The sequence below is a fragment of the Leopardus geoffroyi genome, chromosome A3 (genome assembly GCF_018350155.1).
Source record: "Leopardus geoffroyi isolate Oge1 chromosome A3, O.geoffroyi_Oge1_pat1.0, whole genome shotgun sequence".
Lineage (NCBI taxonomy): Eukaryota > Metazoa > Chordata > Mammalia > Carnivora > Felidae > Leopardus > Leopardus geoffroyi.
Window position 1 is genome coordinate 109,215,092 of NC_059336.1, and position 15,992 is coordinate 109,231,083.

The following is a 15,992-nucleotide window of genomic DNA, read 5'->3' on the forward strand; positions in this document are numbered from 1 at the left end:
TTATGGTGAGAAGTAACCGCTTATCTTGTCAAGAACAAGTGTCCTACCAATAGTCCTGATCAACTTCCCCTAGTGTTTCTTCAGTGCATTTGACAAATCCTATCACTCGCCATCATTCAGGAAGAAATAAAAGAAAACATGAATGTGTGTGAGGACAGAGTTCCAATTTGGGACAGACGGTGTTGTTGGTCTTGACCTTCAGATTTAAATATACCCATGACTAAAATCTAAAAATGCTGTTTTCCAGATGGACATGCACATTTTTGATTCTACATACTTAAAATAAAAACAGGAAGAAAATATTTAACCCATGCTGAAATTCTTAAGTATTTTTAACAGCTGTTACAGGGCAATTTTGCCTTATTGCACTAGAGCCAGAATACAGCTGGCGAGGACAATGTTTCTCCTTCAAGTCCCTTTTGGCTTTGCCCCCACTTTCATCACGAGCGCGCGCATTGTTTTGTGCTGGGTGGGTCAAATATCCAGTGCTCTTGCAGAGAGGACAAGTAGGATTAATGAGGAGTCACAACATCTGGAAGGTGCTGCAGACCCTTGGTTAGAGGGGAGAGGCCAGAATCCGAGGAACTGGCTTCCTGAGACTTCGAGGCACCCCCGGCAAGAGGTGAGAGGAAGAAACCGCAAAGTCTTTTGAGAATCTTTAGGCACAAGCAGAACTGTTTGGAACAAAGCGTGGCGGGGCTGGTTGGAGCTTGATCTCCCCGCTTCTGCATGGAATCTTCTCAGCTGTGGTGCCCAGTGGACCAGAGGCTCCAGGAGCATCAGCAGTCTGCGTGTTTGGCAGCGATCCTAGCTCTCGCCATGGGCCCTGTCAGCACCAGCAAGGATGTGGCTTTGTCCTTAAGAGCTCTGAGGGAAGCAGAGGCTGAGGGCGGGGTGCTGGAGGAGATGGCATGGGTGGGCAAACAGGTGCGCTGAGCACGGATACTTGCTCAAGGAGGAACGGACCAACCAGTCTGTAAGTGATAGTAGCAGGTTGCCTCCCCTCCCCTTTCAGTTTTATGGCAACGAAGGTACATGAAGCTTATATACATTTTCAGGTGATCCTGTCACAAAGTCAGAATTGCAAGCCGGAGCCCTTACTGCTTCAGTTTCTGGGTTATCCATAGCAAGTGTGGTTATTTCTAAGGATGAATTTCCATGGATTAAAATACGCAACACGCATTGTGCTGGGAGTGAGCCTACCTTTAAGATGCTCCAGAGGCTTCTGGAATGGAGCAGAGAATGGGTATGGAATTTGGATGTACTTGGCCTCTGCCACGGTGGCCTACTGTAGTATCCACAGATATCCTGCCCCTCCCCAGCTCGCGGGCTCTCCCTCTTTCTCTCAAAAACAAATAAACATTAAAAAATAAAACAAAAACAAAAACAAATAAAAACGGGGATAGTAATAGTACCTCAGATTTGGAGATACCGTGAAGCTTAATTGAAAAAAAAGTGATATAAATATATTATCTTATTATGGTAATGAGAATGACCAGACGTATGTAAGAACCTGATAGACGTTGTTAATAAGTCTTACTAGAGGATTCCAGGGATGTTCCCGTGATGTGAAAATCTGACTCTGGTGTCTTAGATTCCATTGTTTCTACTCCCCCCTAGAATAATAGCTTAAGGAACAGGCTTGCAGACAGAGTGGAAAGCTTACTCAGGTGGCCGTCTGGCAAGGGGTAGGGGACGTGGACGTGCCTGTGTCCCAGTGCTCTGTGTGGGGTCTTGCTGGGCTCTGCGGTGAGGCGGCTTGGCCAGTCGGGTCACTGGGCACCTTGCACTCATCTGTGACGTGGCAGTCGGTCTGCCTGTGCTTTGTTCTTTGTGTGTCCAGGACCCAACGCACATTTTTGCGGATTCGGGTCACCTTGGTGAGACATGCCTGTCTGAATCACAGCTACAACCTTCATCTGACTCCTGGTTTAGGTTGAACACTCTGTACTCACAGTCATGACCTTTGGTTCCCAACTCAGCTAACTTTATTACTGGTCCTTCATAGTATCTGTGGTGACATCCAGGTCCCATCGCCACCTAACCCCCATGCACCATTATTTTTAATCTGCTGTGAGTGTTTCTTAAAGGAGCAAGTCCACTCTGTGCCATAGGTCCCTCCTGAGTTCCAGATGAGGGAGGGTGGAAAACCCACCTCTGCTTCCTATAATCCCTTCAATCTATTTAACTTCCACTTCCTGGATACAGGCTCTAGAGGAGCAAACTAGGACACATATACCCTTTGTCTCTCTGGTCCTGCGTTCTCCAACTCAAAGGTGATAGGAACATGTAAAAGAAAAGAAGTAAAAGAGTCCTACAGTGGCCGGCTCCAACCGTATGTGGAGAGTAGAGGGAAAACATTGTTTGAGAAGTACGGAAGAAACCTAGTCTAGGGGGAAAATCCTTCCAATCACGAGATGGGTAAAATCATAAAAAGAAGATTTTGATCCCATCAGTAACGATGAGAAGTGGAATTTCTCTCCTGTCAAGAATCTGCTGCAAAATGCAGCATATGCAATTATAAATGCCACATGCGTTTTCAATTCAGAGTATTTGAGACTAGTCACTGAGAAGAAAACTTGATATGCCCTGAAATCTGACACTCCTGCACAAGAGAGACCTGATAGAGATCTACCTGAAATTGACAATAATCCTAAAAATTCACATGACATCAACACTAAAATGTTCAAGGCTGACAGAGATTTTTTAAAACTATCAATAAATAAGAACTTTATGAACTATGCAAGAAGAAAAACTAAATTGTCTTTCCATTTTGTCTTCAGAAAATGATATCTCTAAATTGGTATATTATGAAGAGCCAATCAAAGACTGAATTTTAGAAAAAAAGTATTTTTAATTTAATTTAATTTTTTTAATTTTTATTATTTTTTTAAATTTTTTATGTTTATTTCTGAGACAGAGAGAGACAGAGCATGAGAGGGGGAGGGGTAGAGAGAGAGGGAGACCCAGAATCGGAAGCAGGTTCCAGGCTTCGAGCTGTCAGAACAGAGCCAGACGCGGGGCTCGAACTCACAAACCGTGAGATCATGACCTGAGCCGAAGTCGGTCACTCAACTGACTGAGCCACCCAGGCACCCCGAAAAGTATGTTTATTTTAGAAAATGTTAGAAAAAAAGTATTGGAAATGTATGCCATAAAGTTAATAAATTTTAGAAAAAAATTTTAGAAAAAAAGTATTAGAAATGTATGCCATAAAGTTAATTAATAAAAATATTATTTTTCTGTATGTTTGTGGTATGTGTTAGCTTTATAAAATTTGTGATTTCTTTTTTCAATTCTAGCACTCTTTTTTTTTCAATGCTTATTTATTTTTGCGAGAGAGAAAGAGAGACAGAGTGCGAGTAGGGGAGGGACAGAGAAAGAGAGGGAGACACAGAATCCAAAACAGGCTCCAGGCTCTGAGCTGTCAGCACAGAGCCTGATGCAGGGCTCCAACTCACGAACTGTGAGATCACCAGCTGAGCTGAAGTGGGATGCTTAACCGATTGAGCCACCCAGGCACCCCTCTTTTCTCATTCTAAATCAACATTTATGGGGCTTCTGGGTGGCTCAGTCAGTTAAATGTCCGACTCTTGGGTTTTGGTTCAGGTCACCATCTCACGGTTCATGGGATTGAGCCCCACATGGGGCTCTGTGCCAACAGTGTGGAGCCTACGTAGGATTCTCTCTTGCACTCTGTCTCTGCCCCTCCCCCTCTAGTTCTCTCTCTCTCTCTAAATAAACTTAAAAAAATTTAAAACATAAATATTTACTTTCACATCTAATTTTGATTCAGAATTTGTTTTCTTAAAGAGGTTCCCCAAATTCGTAGATGCTTTAGGCGCCACAAATCCTGGATCGGCTACTGATGGGTGCTTCATGGCCAGTAGTCTAACTGACAGTGGCCACCAATGGATATTTGAGCACGCCTATGGGAACATGTCCTGCAAATGAATGCCATTGCACACTTGTATTCCTGTCAAATAAAACAAGACAACGACAACAAAAAATTAAAACCCACTCTTCTAGACAGCAGAAGCAAGCAAGTAATTTTACCAAAGAGTGATTACCATGACCCTGAATTCAGTGTTTACTGTTGTTACATATTTGCTTATTGTTTTGCCACATATATATGTTTATGCATTGGTATCACACCATGTGCATGCATTCTCGTTATCTATTGTATAACAAATAGCTCCCAAACATAATGCCTTAAAACAATAGTCATTTCATTATGTCTTATGATATCTCACCTTCCTGGAGGACGATCAGGACAAGCTTGAAAGATAAATATTTGCCAGGCTGATCAAGTGCCAGTGGCATTCCTTGCTGACATCTCAGCTCCAGGAAAGAATGGTTATGGGAAATAGAAAGGAGGAGCTCACGTTCTGAGCACTTGTACTTGAAGATAGTTCCCAAGAATATGAGGGAGGGGAGAAGTGACGTGGGGCTTGGGGAGCTGTATGAGGTGAGGTGCAGATCTGTCAAAATATAACAATGAAATTTCTCCGGTGGCAGTGAATCCAAGGATTACATAGGTTACAACAAGGACAATCAATTCTAAGGACATTGTCAAGGTGGAGTGTTCTGTCTGCCAACTAGCCAGTTAGATTTTGGGAGCTTGGAATTAAGCTTGGGTGTGAGATAGGAAAGGTTTGGCTGCTTTCCAGTTACAAATGAAATATGTTGATTGTTATAAGGCCAATGTAGATAATGTCCTAATCTTAAAAGAAGCTAAAATATGCAATTCCTTCAGGGAGGCCTGGATTTCCCACTGACTTCAAAGGCATTCCTGAAGGCTGGGGGTGATGGTGGTGATGTTAGGTGTGCCCAGATAGGCTGCTTCTGCTTGGGAAGGGTATCATTTCCTGCCCTGTTCTCAGATGAATTGAAAGCACATGACAGGGTTCCCCCTAAGCCACAAGCACGTTTTCTGTATCATGATGGTTCATTCACTTCCTTGTTATTATTTTTGAAAAGATGTTATAGAATATGATAATAGTTCCTAAGGAGTTCCGGACCGTGTTCTTTTCTCTTGCATGCTGATCTTCATTTAAAAACCGGGCTCTATCTGCTCTCCCAAATATCCTCAAGCAAGTCTAAATCACAGATTTGGATTTTTGTGTCTCCTATTATTTGACTATTTTAGGGACTACAAGATACCTATGAATTCTGTAGAAGTTGGTCGTTCAAGTAGATGGTCCTGTTGCATTTAGGAGCGTGCTTCTCAGAGTGCTCGGGGACGCCCTTGTCCTGGACTTTGAGTGGCGTCTGCTTCCACTCCAGCAACCTGAAACAGTTTCCTGGACATCCAGAAGCTGCTTCTAGCTACTTAGTGGTCTGTACAAATGGCTTCTGATTATAGAGTTTTCAGCTCCTAGCCTTTAGACCAGTGTGTAATCCGGAGATACATGGTTAAGAACACAGGCCCTGGAGGCAAACAGAACTGCATTTGAACTTCAGCTCTTCCGTTTGCAAGTTATGTGGCCTTGAACAAATTATGTGGCCTTTTGAAACCCCAGTTTCTTTTTCTGTAAAAGGCTGGTGATGCCAATAATACTTGCCTCATCAAGGTGTTTTGTAGATTACGTGAAATTCTGAATAGGTACTATTAGTATTAATTGTGTCCTTGCTTTTCAGTCTCTTCCTAGACTCAAAAGAGCTGCTTCATTGGAGCAATAATCATGATGGCTACCATTTATTACCGTGTGCCAGCCACTGGGCTAAATACTTGATCTACGTTATCTGTAATCATGGTAAAAGTGCTAAGAAGAAACCATTACTTTACAGCAGAGGAAACTGAGGGTCAGAAAGGTTAACTAACCTTCTCAGGGTTATAAACCCAACCTGCAGAGCTGGGGTCTGGACTCCAAAGTTGGTGTTCTTTTCACTAAGCCACACTGATGCTAACGTATCCCAGTTCAAGTCGTTCTCTCTCGGGATCGATATGGGTTGCGGAGGTCATTGTTTCCCTCTCGCTCTGGAGAAAAAATGGACAGCTACTATTAAGCAGCAAGCCCAGGGGAAACCCAATTGCCCACAGTGTTCCATATGGAGCCGTTGCCTTTCAAGATGCAGACAAATACGAGACAAACACGGTTGTGTTGGAGAAGCATGCACTCATGTCCAGGCTTCGGCAAGTATTAGCCTCAAGGAAGCTTTAATGTTCTTGGTTGGCTCTCCCTTTTTCCTTTTTCTTCTTTTAAGTTTACTTATTTATTTAAGGGAGAGAGAGAGAGTGGGGGGAGGGGGGGCGGGGTGGCTAGGGAGAGAGGGTGAGAGAATCCCAGCAGGCTCCATGCTATCAGTGCAAAGCCCATTGCAGGGCTCGAACCCACAAACCATGGGATCATGACCTGGGCCAAAATTAAGATCATGATCATACCTTAACCGACTGAGCCACCCAGGCACCCCTTGGTTTGATCTCCCTTGTAGAATATAACCAAACGACCCTGGCTCATCAGCTTTGAATCTAAGTAAAATCTCCCTGCCAATCAGTAACCCTGAGTCCCTATTCTTATCTACATCCACTCTGGTTTCCCTCTTCCGCTGCAAAACATTTCCTCTCTGGCCTCTCCCTCAAAATGTTTAATCCCAAAGAAATCCTCATGGTGGCCAAGCAGTTTTCTAGCCACAGTCCCGTGCAACTTCCGGCATTAATCAGTGGCCACTACCACTGAGCCTGTGGAGTCCACCAAGGGATGGCAGTGATTGGGTCAAGCTCAGTGGTTCCTAGTGCTCCCGACGCTGCCAGACCCCAGGCCAGTCCCCCAACCTTGTTCTTCTGTTTGTCAGCCGCGCCCTGAAGCAACTCTGTCTGTGCGCAGAACTCCACGTGGTCGCGGGGAAACGGCTCATTCATCTTCTGTCAGCGAGTCTTGCGCGAGAAAGAGAACATCTTCGCGTGAAGGATCAGCAGCTCACAAGCATGGCGTAGCTTAAATTACACGTCTAGGAGACACAACGCTGGTGACATAACAAGGTCTATCTGTAGATGCAGGGTGCTCCTAACGCAGACAACTTTTTCACTCTCAGAGAGTTAGTCGTCTCGTGTCAGCCTCAGCAATACCCAACACCTGTTCTATTGCAGCCACTATTTTATCTTTGTTTACCTGTTCCCCGACACGAACCCTGCCCCATCCATCCGATGCCCCCTAAACCAAGGGGAGAGTTTCGGCCACTGGATATCCAAATCTCTACTTCTTACTGGGAGGAACCGTCCTGCCACCTTCCACTGTTTCCATGAAGGTGAAAAAGATCATAAGGTCAGTTTCCGTCAGTTGTCATACTCTCGGTACCTTGTGTTTTCCTTCCATAGAAAACTCAGCAAGAATCCCTGAGATAGGAGAGTGGGAGGTTTTCTTTAGGAATCACTGCCTTTTGTCTCTGAGAAGGCTTTTTTCTTTCTTTTTTTAAAATAAGGATTTGGCCCATCTTGATTCAGGCATAGTAACCACAGACTGGGGGTGGGGGTGGGGGACAAGATGCACAGAACACCAAAAGGAGAAAAGTATATCGGAGGAAAGGAAAGGGAAACACATGGGGAACCAGACTGACAGAATTGGATTCCTTAAAACCGAAGTGAGGGAAAACCATAACGTCTCTACTACATGACGTTTTGAATCTTCCAAAAGAACACCTACGCACAACAGTAGAGAGTAAAATGACTTCTCAGGTAAACTTACAGGTCAATAAAGACCGCAGTAGCATTTCTGTTGACTATATCAGCTTTAATTTAGCAAACGATCTATGCTGTCCTGCTTATAAACTGTTTATTTCTACGTGTCTTGGCAAATTTTTTAGTGAGTAAATGACAATGTATAAATCTTTGTGGAATGATCCTTTTAGAGCTTTTTTCTTTCTTTGGTCTTTTAAAAAAATATAAGGTCTTGGGCGCTTGGGTGGCTCAGTCAGTTAAGCATCCGACTCTTGATTTCGGCTCAGGTCATGGTCTCACAGTTCGTGAGTTCGAGCCCCACATTGGGCTCCTCTCTGACAGTGCAGAGGCTGCTTGGGATTCTCTCTCCCTCTCTCTTTGCTCCTCCTGTGCACGCACACGTGCTCTCTCTCTAAATAAACAAATAAACTTAAAAAATAAAAAAAATACTATATTCTTCAGGCCAATAATAAAGCAGAAAATGCCCTGACAAAACAAGCATCCTAAACTGTATGTCACTCAGATGTTAGGAGGCTGCAACTTAGAAGTTGATAAAGATCCTGCCATTGATGTCCAGATGAGGGAAAGGGTTATTATTCTTTGATTGTGGTGGTGGTTCAGGTCCCAGAACGGGACTTAGAACCCATCAGACAACCTTAGTTACTCAAAGAATATTGCCAAGCATGGAAATGCTATTTCCTTCGTTTTATGTGGCAACTGGAAGAGACTCCTGATTCAAGTTAAATATATTTAGATTGAGTCCATGGCTTTTCTGTACATCAGCTTTATTCTTCCTGTTCAACTTTTCAGGGAAATCAAGCAATTTCCAGAGGTCCTGTAAGAAAGGAAAAGGGAGTGAGTAATTATTAAGAAGAGAAGAGGAAACGGGGAAGGAAGTTCTCCAATTCTCCTCAAAAGCATAGTGATGACATATTCACAACTGAACATCTGAATGCACGATTTCATACATAATAGGGGATTATGTACGAAATCAGAATCAGCTGGAAAATCCAGACTGGATAGTTCGAGAATATGCTGAGAGTTTTCCTTCTGTTCTAGAGACATAGAATAAGCTGTGAAGAATATCCCAAGGTATTTTAGCTGTGTTCTATATAAAAGGAACAAGCTATATATCAGAAATGGAATTTGAGAGATGTTGGGCCATTAGTTACCCTGTTTAAAATTTTTCTATTATTGCTAACTTATGCAAATATTTTTTTAGATATTTATTTTTGAGAGAGAGAGAGAGTGAGTGGGAGAGGGGCAGAGGTGGGGGTGGGGGGAACAGAGGATCTGAAGCAAGCTCTGTGTTAACAGCAGAGAGCCTGATGTGGAGCTCAAACTCGTGAACCACGAGATCATGACCTGAGCCTAAGTTGGACACTTAAACGACTGAGCCACCCAGGTGCCCCATGTGCAAATATTTTCTAAGATTTCTTCCGAGAAGGAAGTCATAGACATTAGAATGTCCAACTTAAACACTTTCTCTTGAAATCAAGATCTCTTCTATCCTCTATCACAGAAATTTGTTAGAAGCCCAAATGAGCCACTTGCAAAGTAATTTTTTAAAATATTTTGGGCAATACAGCAGGACTACAGAAGATTTGTAAAATAGAGAATAAATATAATCCCTGTATCATCTTACCAGTTTTTAACATACCTCCTCCCAGTTTTTCTATGTCCATACATGTCTTTACATAGTTGTAATCCATTTTTTCCTCCTTGATGTTATAAAAATTTTCTTCTGCCACTAAGTTGTTAATGGTGATTATTTTTAATAACTGAATAGTGAGACATGAAGTGTAAGTTTTGATCGATCTTTGATCCAATTAAAGAGATATGTTTTGTCCTTTAAAAGAAACAATTACAAAATTTTTTTTTACATTTTAAAAATTATAAAACCCAGACAAATCAATTTTGGAAATAATTTTAAAATTACAGAAAAGTTTCAAGAAAAATAATAAATATTGACCATCTATAGGTTTGATATCCAGATTCACTATTGCAAATATTTTGTCCCATGTGCTTTATTGTTTCCTTTTTTCCTTTCTGGTTTCTGCTTTCTTCTTCTTCTTCTTCTTCTTCTTCTTCTTCTTCTTCTTCTTCTTCTCTGTCTCTCTCTCTCTCTCTCTCTCTCTCTCTCTCTCTCTCTGTCTCTAATATTTTCTAAACCATTTGAGGAGAAATTTTATACATGCAGGCTCTTTAAGATACTCCTGTATGTATTTTATATAAATAAGAAATGCTTTTACATTGTACAATGTAAAGCATTGTACAATGTAAAAGCATTTTACAATGCTTTTACAAATAAGAATATGCTTTTACAAATTTACTACTGATATGGTACTTTTACCTACCATCTGTATTCCAATTTTGTCAGTTGACTCTACAGTGTCCTTTATAGCATTTCCCCCTCCTGTACAGGATCCAGGCTAGGATCAGATCAATATCTGATGTAGTTGGTTGTTATGCCTTTTCAGCCTCCTTTAATCTAGAACATTTCCAGTCCTTCTTTTTCTTTTATGACACTGATGCTTTTGAAGAAAATATCCGCCCCCCCTTTTGGAATAGAATGTTTCTTGTTTTAGGTTTGTCTTAGGTTCCCTCATGGTTAGGTTCATGCCAGATTGGCATACGACATAAGCGATGCTGTGTTTTTCTCGGGGCATCACATGTGGAGGCACATGATATCCACTTGCCTCCTCACTGGTGATGTTAAATATTTTTTTCAGTACTCTACACCCAACATGGGGCTTGAACTCATGACCTCGAGATCAAGAGTCACATGCTCTATCAACTGAGCCAGTCAGGCACCGCTGGGGATGTTAATTTTAATCACCTAGATAAAGTGTTGTCTAATTTCCATTTCTATTTTCTCTTGCAATTAATAAGCAGATGTGAAGAGAAACTTTAAGACACACAAATATTCGACCCTAGATTTGTCAAATTTTCACCCCAAGATTTAGTATCCATTGATGATTCTTGTCTGACCCAATCTTTGCTGTCATGGTTGCAAATTGATGAGTCTTTAACTCTAGCACGGTCTCCACATTTACCAGTTGACCCTCAGCATTCTACTATAGACAAGAGTCTTCCCTTCATCTGTCTGTCTACCTCCTATCTATCTATCTATCTATCTATCTATCTATCAATCATCTATTTATCTATCTAATCTGTCATTGGTATAGACTCATAGATTCTTATTTTCTCTATTTTCTATAATTCATTGTAGTCCTTAATTGTATTGGTCCTTAAATTGTTTCAAATTTGGCCAGTGGGAGACTCTTCTGTGTCTTTTTGATATGCCCTATCTTTTTTTTTTCTTTGAGTACCTCCTTATTCTGTCACAAAATGATGCTCATGTATCATCTTGTACCCACCCTGTTCTAGCTCAGAAACCAGTGACTTCTCTATGGACTCCTGCTTCCTTTCAGTAGGGAATCATATTAGAGACCAAGTTTGGGCATTGGGTATGATCATTGCTACTTGGGTGTCTTTGTTTATAGGCATATTCTGCGGATAGGAAAAGGAAATATATGCACGTACATATACATATATAATCTGTACGCATGCATAAACGTATATATGCACATTTACACTTACATACATACACATGTATGTATTCATTTTTATAAAGCTTCAGTCCATATCAATACCTTCAATTTAGTCTATCCCATAGGATTCACCTTGCTTTCCCCCTTTCATTATTTGTATGACCCTTCTTCCACATTGAGAACCCTGGCTCTCAACAATATCAACACATTTACTCATCTATCATTCAGCTAAAATATGTTTATATATTTACTCATATCTAAATACACTTATATACTATAGAAATATATTTATATAGATTGATGATATATATCAATATTATATACATCTATACTACAATCTATAATACATCTAAAATAGATTCAGAATTGCTTTGCCCATACCTCTACAAAAACAAGCCTACTAAAAAGGCTTCAGGATTTGTTTGCTGTTCTCCCTCTACCCTGACCAAGATTGAGAAATGTTTATAGTCTGATTCTATGTTTGTAAAGTACTTGGATTAGTTGGCTCTTTTTTCCTCTTTAGTGCGGTTATGTTATTCATTTAAATACCTTTATAATCATATATTTGGTTTGCTTTTAGTTTTAGAGACCCCTTCCCAACTTTAATTTTTTGATCATGTGAAACATGTTTTCAAGAGTCAACACTATATAAAATGGTATAGTGAGAAAAGCATCACTCCATTCTGTATTCCTTCTGCTTATTCCCCACCCACCACCCTTTCAGGGAACTATTGTTTTCTGTTTAGCCTTTCGGAGCTTCTTTTTGGACAGATAAGTGGATACACGCATGTTTTCTTATTTCTCCCTGTCACTCAAAAGGTAGCATACCACAGATGCTCTTCTGCAGTTTGATTTATTCATGTAAGAATATCTCTTGGGAATTACTCCCTATCAGTTCATAGAGGTCTTTCTTTTCTCCATTTACAGCAACGAATTACCCCATTATGAGTATTTATCATAGTTTATTTAACTCATCACCTATGCCCGGATAGCTCGTTTCTAATATTTTGCAACTGCAAATAATGCTGCAGTGAATAACCTTGTGCAATTTTTGTGTGTGTGTGTTATTGGAGTTGTGCCTTCAGAATTATTGCCCAGAAGTGTGATTGGCAGGTCAAAGTGTAAATGCGGATGAAGTTTGTTGGACAATGCCAAATTCCTCTCCATGGGGGCTGTACCATTTTGCATTTTCAGTGAGAAAGCAGTGTGTGAGTGCCTGTTTTCCCTCATGTCCTTGCCAACACGATGTAATCATAAGCTTTTGAATTTTTGCCAAACTGATGGGTGAGAAATGGTGTCTTAATGTTGTTTTGAGTTTCTCTTATTATGAGTGAAACTGAACATTTTCTCTCATGTTTAGGGTCCATTTTTATAATGCCTTTGTTGCAAATTGTGGACATCTTTTGCCCATTTATTCATCGGATTTAAAGATTTTTAAAGTTGTGTATTTGGAAGACATAGCTTTTAGTACAATTTACACTAACGGAAGGCAGAATCCCAAAGTACCTGCTGTGGATAAGCTATGGTTTCTGCCCTCCACGAATTCACAGTGTGTAAAATGAACACTATCACAGTGGATATGAGCAGAAACTCTGGACCCAGATTGCCTAGACTTCTTCAAAGGCCAGTCCTGACACTTAGGCACATTTTAAGCCTCTTGGAACTTTAGTTTTTTCTAACTGTAAGATGAGAATATTCAGAGCATATACCTCTCAGGATTGTTTTAAGGATGAAATGACTTAACACATGATAAGTACTTTGAAGGGTGGCTGGAACAGTAAACATTTCATAAATGTTAGCTATTTAGCAGTCAAGAAAATGCTCTGAAACCCACTCATCTGAGCCCATAAGAATTTTGTTTTAAATAGTTATAAAAAATGAGGACCTGGAGGTTTTGAAACATTAGGTAAATCAGTGGTAGAACCAGAGTTTTTTAAAAGTAATCTCTACACCCAGCATAGGGCTTGAAGTCAAGATATTGAGATCAAGAGTCATATGTTCCACCACGGAGCCAGTCAGGCACCCCTGAATAAGACAGATCTTTGAGACCCTGGGGCTCATTTTCTTATACTGGAGGGGTCTGTGTGGGCTGTAGGAAGGAAAAAAAAAAAAAAAAAAACACCAAAAACCTAAGTAAACTAATTTTGTCTGTCTTGTTCATTACTCGTCATTCAGCACACACAACAGTGTTAGAACTCATTTGTCAAATGAAAAAAATGAGGAATAAATGACTGAGTAGTGAAAAACGCAGCTCAATACGTAGTTAGGGCCCAAATCATGAAAGGCCTTGCCAACTATTCTGAAGAGTTTGGACGTTATCCTGAGCAGAGAAATCCCATCACCGAACTTGCATCGAAGAAAACTTAAGCCAGTGGCTGCGTGGAGGACCCAGAGTAGAAGGGCCCCCAGCAACAAGCCACCTCGGTGTAGTGGGAAAGAAATGATGAGTGCGGAATCAAGAGGGAGTCTGAGGGGATGGAGAGGAGAACTGGACAGAGATTTAGAAGTCAAGACTGACTTTACACACGCTTGATGTAGAAGGGAGGGTGGGGGAGGGACAAGTCTGCAGTAACACTGAGGTTTCACTGTGATGAGGAACTGAAGAGGGATGGCTGACTGGGGAAAACAAAGAATGGATTTTCCAACACACACAGATGTGAGGCGACCGTGGGACAATGCTCAGTCTCTTGACGTACTTGCATTTAGCTTCTCGACACTCCTTGAAGTCGGGAGCTGTGTGGGCCTGTTCGGGGCACTGTAGTAGCATTCTATGACATTAATATAGTGTCTGACCGTGGAAAGGATACCAGTTAGGTCGATTGACTAGGAGGAGTGCAGCCTTAACTCCCTGGGGGTTCCTGATGGGGGTGCACCCAGTAGTAAGTTCACTGCTGACTCTAACGGAAAGTTTATTCTTTGACTGCAAAAATACTCACTTTTGCATCTTTTTTCATGCCCAAGATGATACCTTGCAGAAAGCAGATTGTTGGCAATACTAGATAGATGCCGCATAGGGAGATTATGAAAGGAAATCCATCATCAGGCCAGGCTTATGGCTTGAGCTTAGGCTGCCCCAGGGGTACTGAACCAGGATGCAGGGAGTTAGGAAGTCCAGGAGGAGCTTCAAGTCCCTTTCCATAAAGACAGAGAACAGATGAATAAACAGACAGCCCAATGAAAACTCCTCTAAAATGGCACCCTGAAGCTTTCATGACACCAGTGCTTTCCAAGAGATTGTGCAGGATGTAAGGCCGTGATATTTAGACTTTTGAGAAGACGTGGACAAGACAGCAATTCAGACACCTGGACGCCTGTCTTTACCAAGGAAAAGGAGTTTTTAATGCATTGGTGATGTAGTAGAAATCCAAAAGAAAAGAGACTGTGTTTCACAGAAGCTTCCACGGACTGGTGTTTATTTTAAAAAGTGACCTGCACTTTCTGCAGGATATCACTGGATCCTCGCAAGAAGGTTTCATCATAGTTAGGAAAGGACCTACTACAATTCATTTTCTGATGACAGTGCTTTCTGGCTTGTCCCTGCAAGGTACTAGGGGCAGGAAAAGGTATGCAGTCAAGAAGATAGGGGGGAGGGTCTCATAAGCAGATGGGAGCTATTGCAAATAAACCATAGGATGGTCTCTGGAGGGGAAGCAACATTAGGGACTTGGGCGAGGAAAGATCAAGAGGAAAAGCAGGGCAGAGCAATAGCTTAGGAGGAAGGCAGGTAGGGTGGTATCCCTCACAGAAGGTGGCGGATAAAAAAGAGAAAGAAAGGCGTGCGAAAGCAACCGCACGTGCAGGGCACGAGTTAAGGATTATGAAGAAGAGCTGTAAAAAGAATTGGGTTACTGAACTGGGAAGGAGGGACTTGGTTCTCTGGAGATCCCTTCTGCGTTCACACAGACCAGCCCAGCGCTAAGGGGGTGTGGTACTGAGCTCGCAGCGGTGCGGATGCCAGGTGACCGCGGTGGGGGCGCCGCCCAATCCCATCCAGTAGCGGGAGCCCAGGAAAGCCTAGGGACAGGCTGACAGTCGGACAGGGAGGCTGGCAGGGCGGAGGCGGAGCGAAGGCGCCGATGGGCGGGACGGGGGAGGGCGTGGGGAGGACAAGGAGGCGCTGGCTACTGGCGGCGCTAGGACCCGCCAGCGTCCCGCCGGCTCCCGGGAGGTTGATAAAGCGGCGGCGGCGTTTGACGTCAGTGGGGAGTTAATTTTAAATCGGTACAAGATGGCGGAGGGGGACGAGGCAGCGCGGAGGCAGCAGCCGCACCAGGGGCTGCGGCGCCGGCGGAGGACCAGCGACCCAAACACCGGGGTTAACCACGTCTCGTCCACGACCTTCCTAGGTACGCGCCGGCGGGGCGGAGGCCGCAGAGTCCCGGTGGGGAGAGGGCGCGGGCCGCTCGGACCCGCGGGCACCGGCCGCAGGCGGCGGGGTCGTCGTCCGCGGCTGGCTCAGCTCTCTTCCCGCCGTCGCGTCTGGCGGCCGCGGGGCCTAACCCCCGCCGCGCCCCGAGCTCCCGCGGCGCGCGGCCTGAAAGGGCGGCCCTCGGGCCGCGGCTCCCGCAGCTGTCGGGTGAACGGGCGGCGCGCGCGTCTGCGCCCGGGCGGCCCGGCCCCCTGCCCGCCCGCCGCGTGGCTGCCGCCGCGTCCGCCCCGACCTGAGGGGGCGGCCTTGAGCCGGGGCCGCAGGCCGGGGGCGCGGGGAAGTCGGCGGCGCAGCGGCTGGGTGCTGGAGAGCTCCGGACGCGGCAGGGCGATCTGTCTGCCGGCGGGCACTC

At 43.4% G+C, this 15,992-nt stretch overlaps 1 protein-coding gene across 4 annotated transcripts in view; it reads left to right on the forward strand.

Moving 5' to 3' along the window:
* The first annotated feature begins 15,397 nt into the window (after positions 1 to 15,397).
* Positions 15,398 to 15,992, forward strand: part of ATL2 (atlastin GTPase 2) — a 59,836-nt gene continuing 59,241 nt past the window's right edge. For 2 of the 4 annotated variants that reach the window (XM_045447104.1, XM_045447106.1), the window contains exon 1: positions 15,398 to 15,557. In XM_045447104.1, coding sequence (XP_045303060.1) covers positions 15,440 to 15,557 — 118 coding nt within the window. In that variant the 5' untranslated portion in view covers positions 15,398 to 15,439. The remainder of the gene's footprint in view (positions 15,558 to 15,992) is intronic. The other 2 variants (XM_045447103.1, XM_045447105.1) reach the window with 2 other exon arrangements.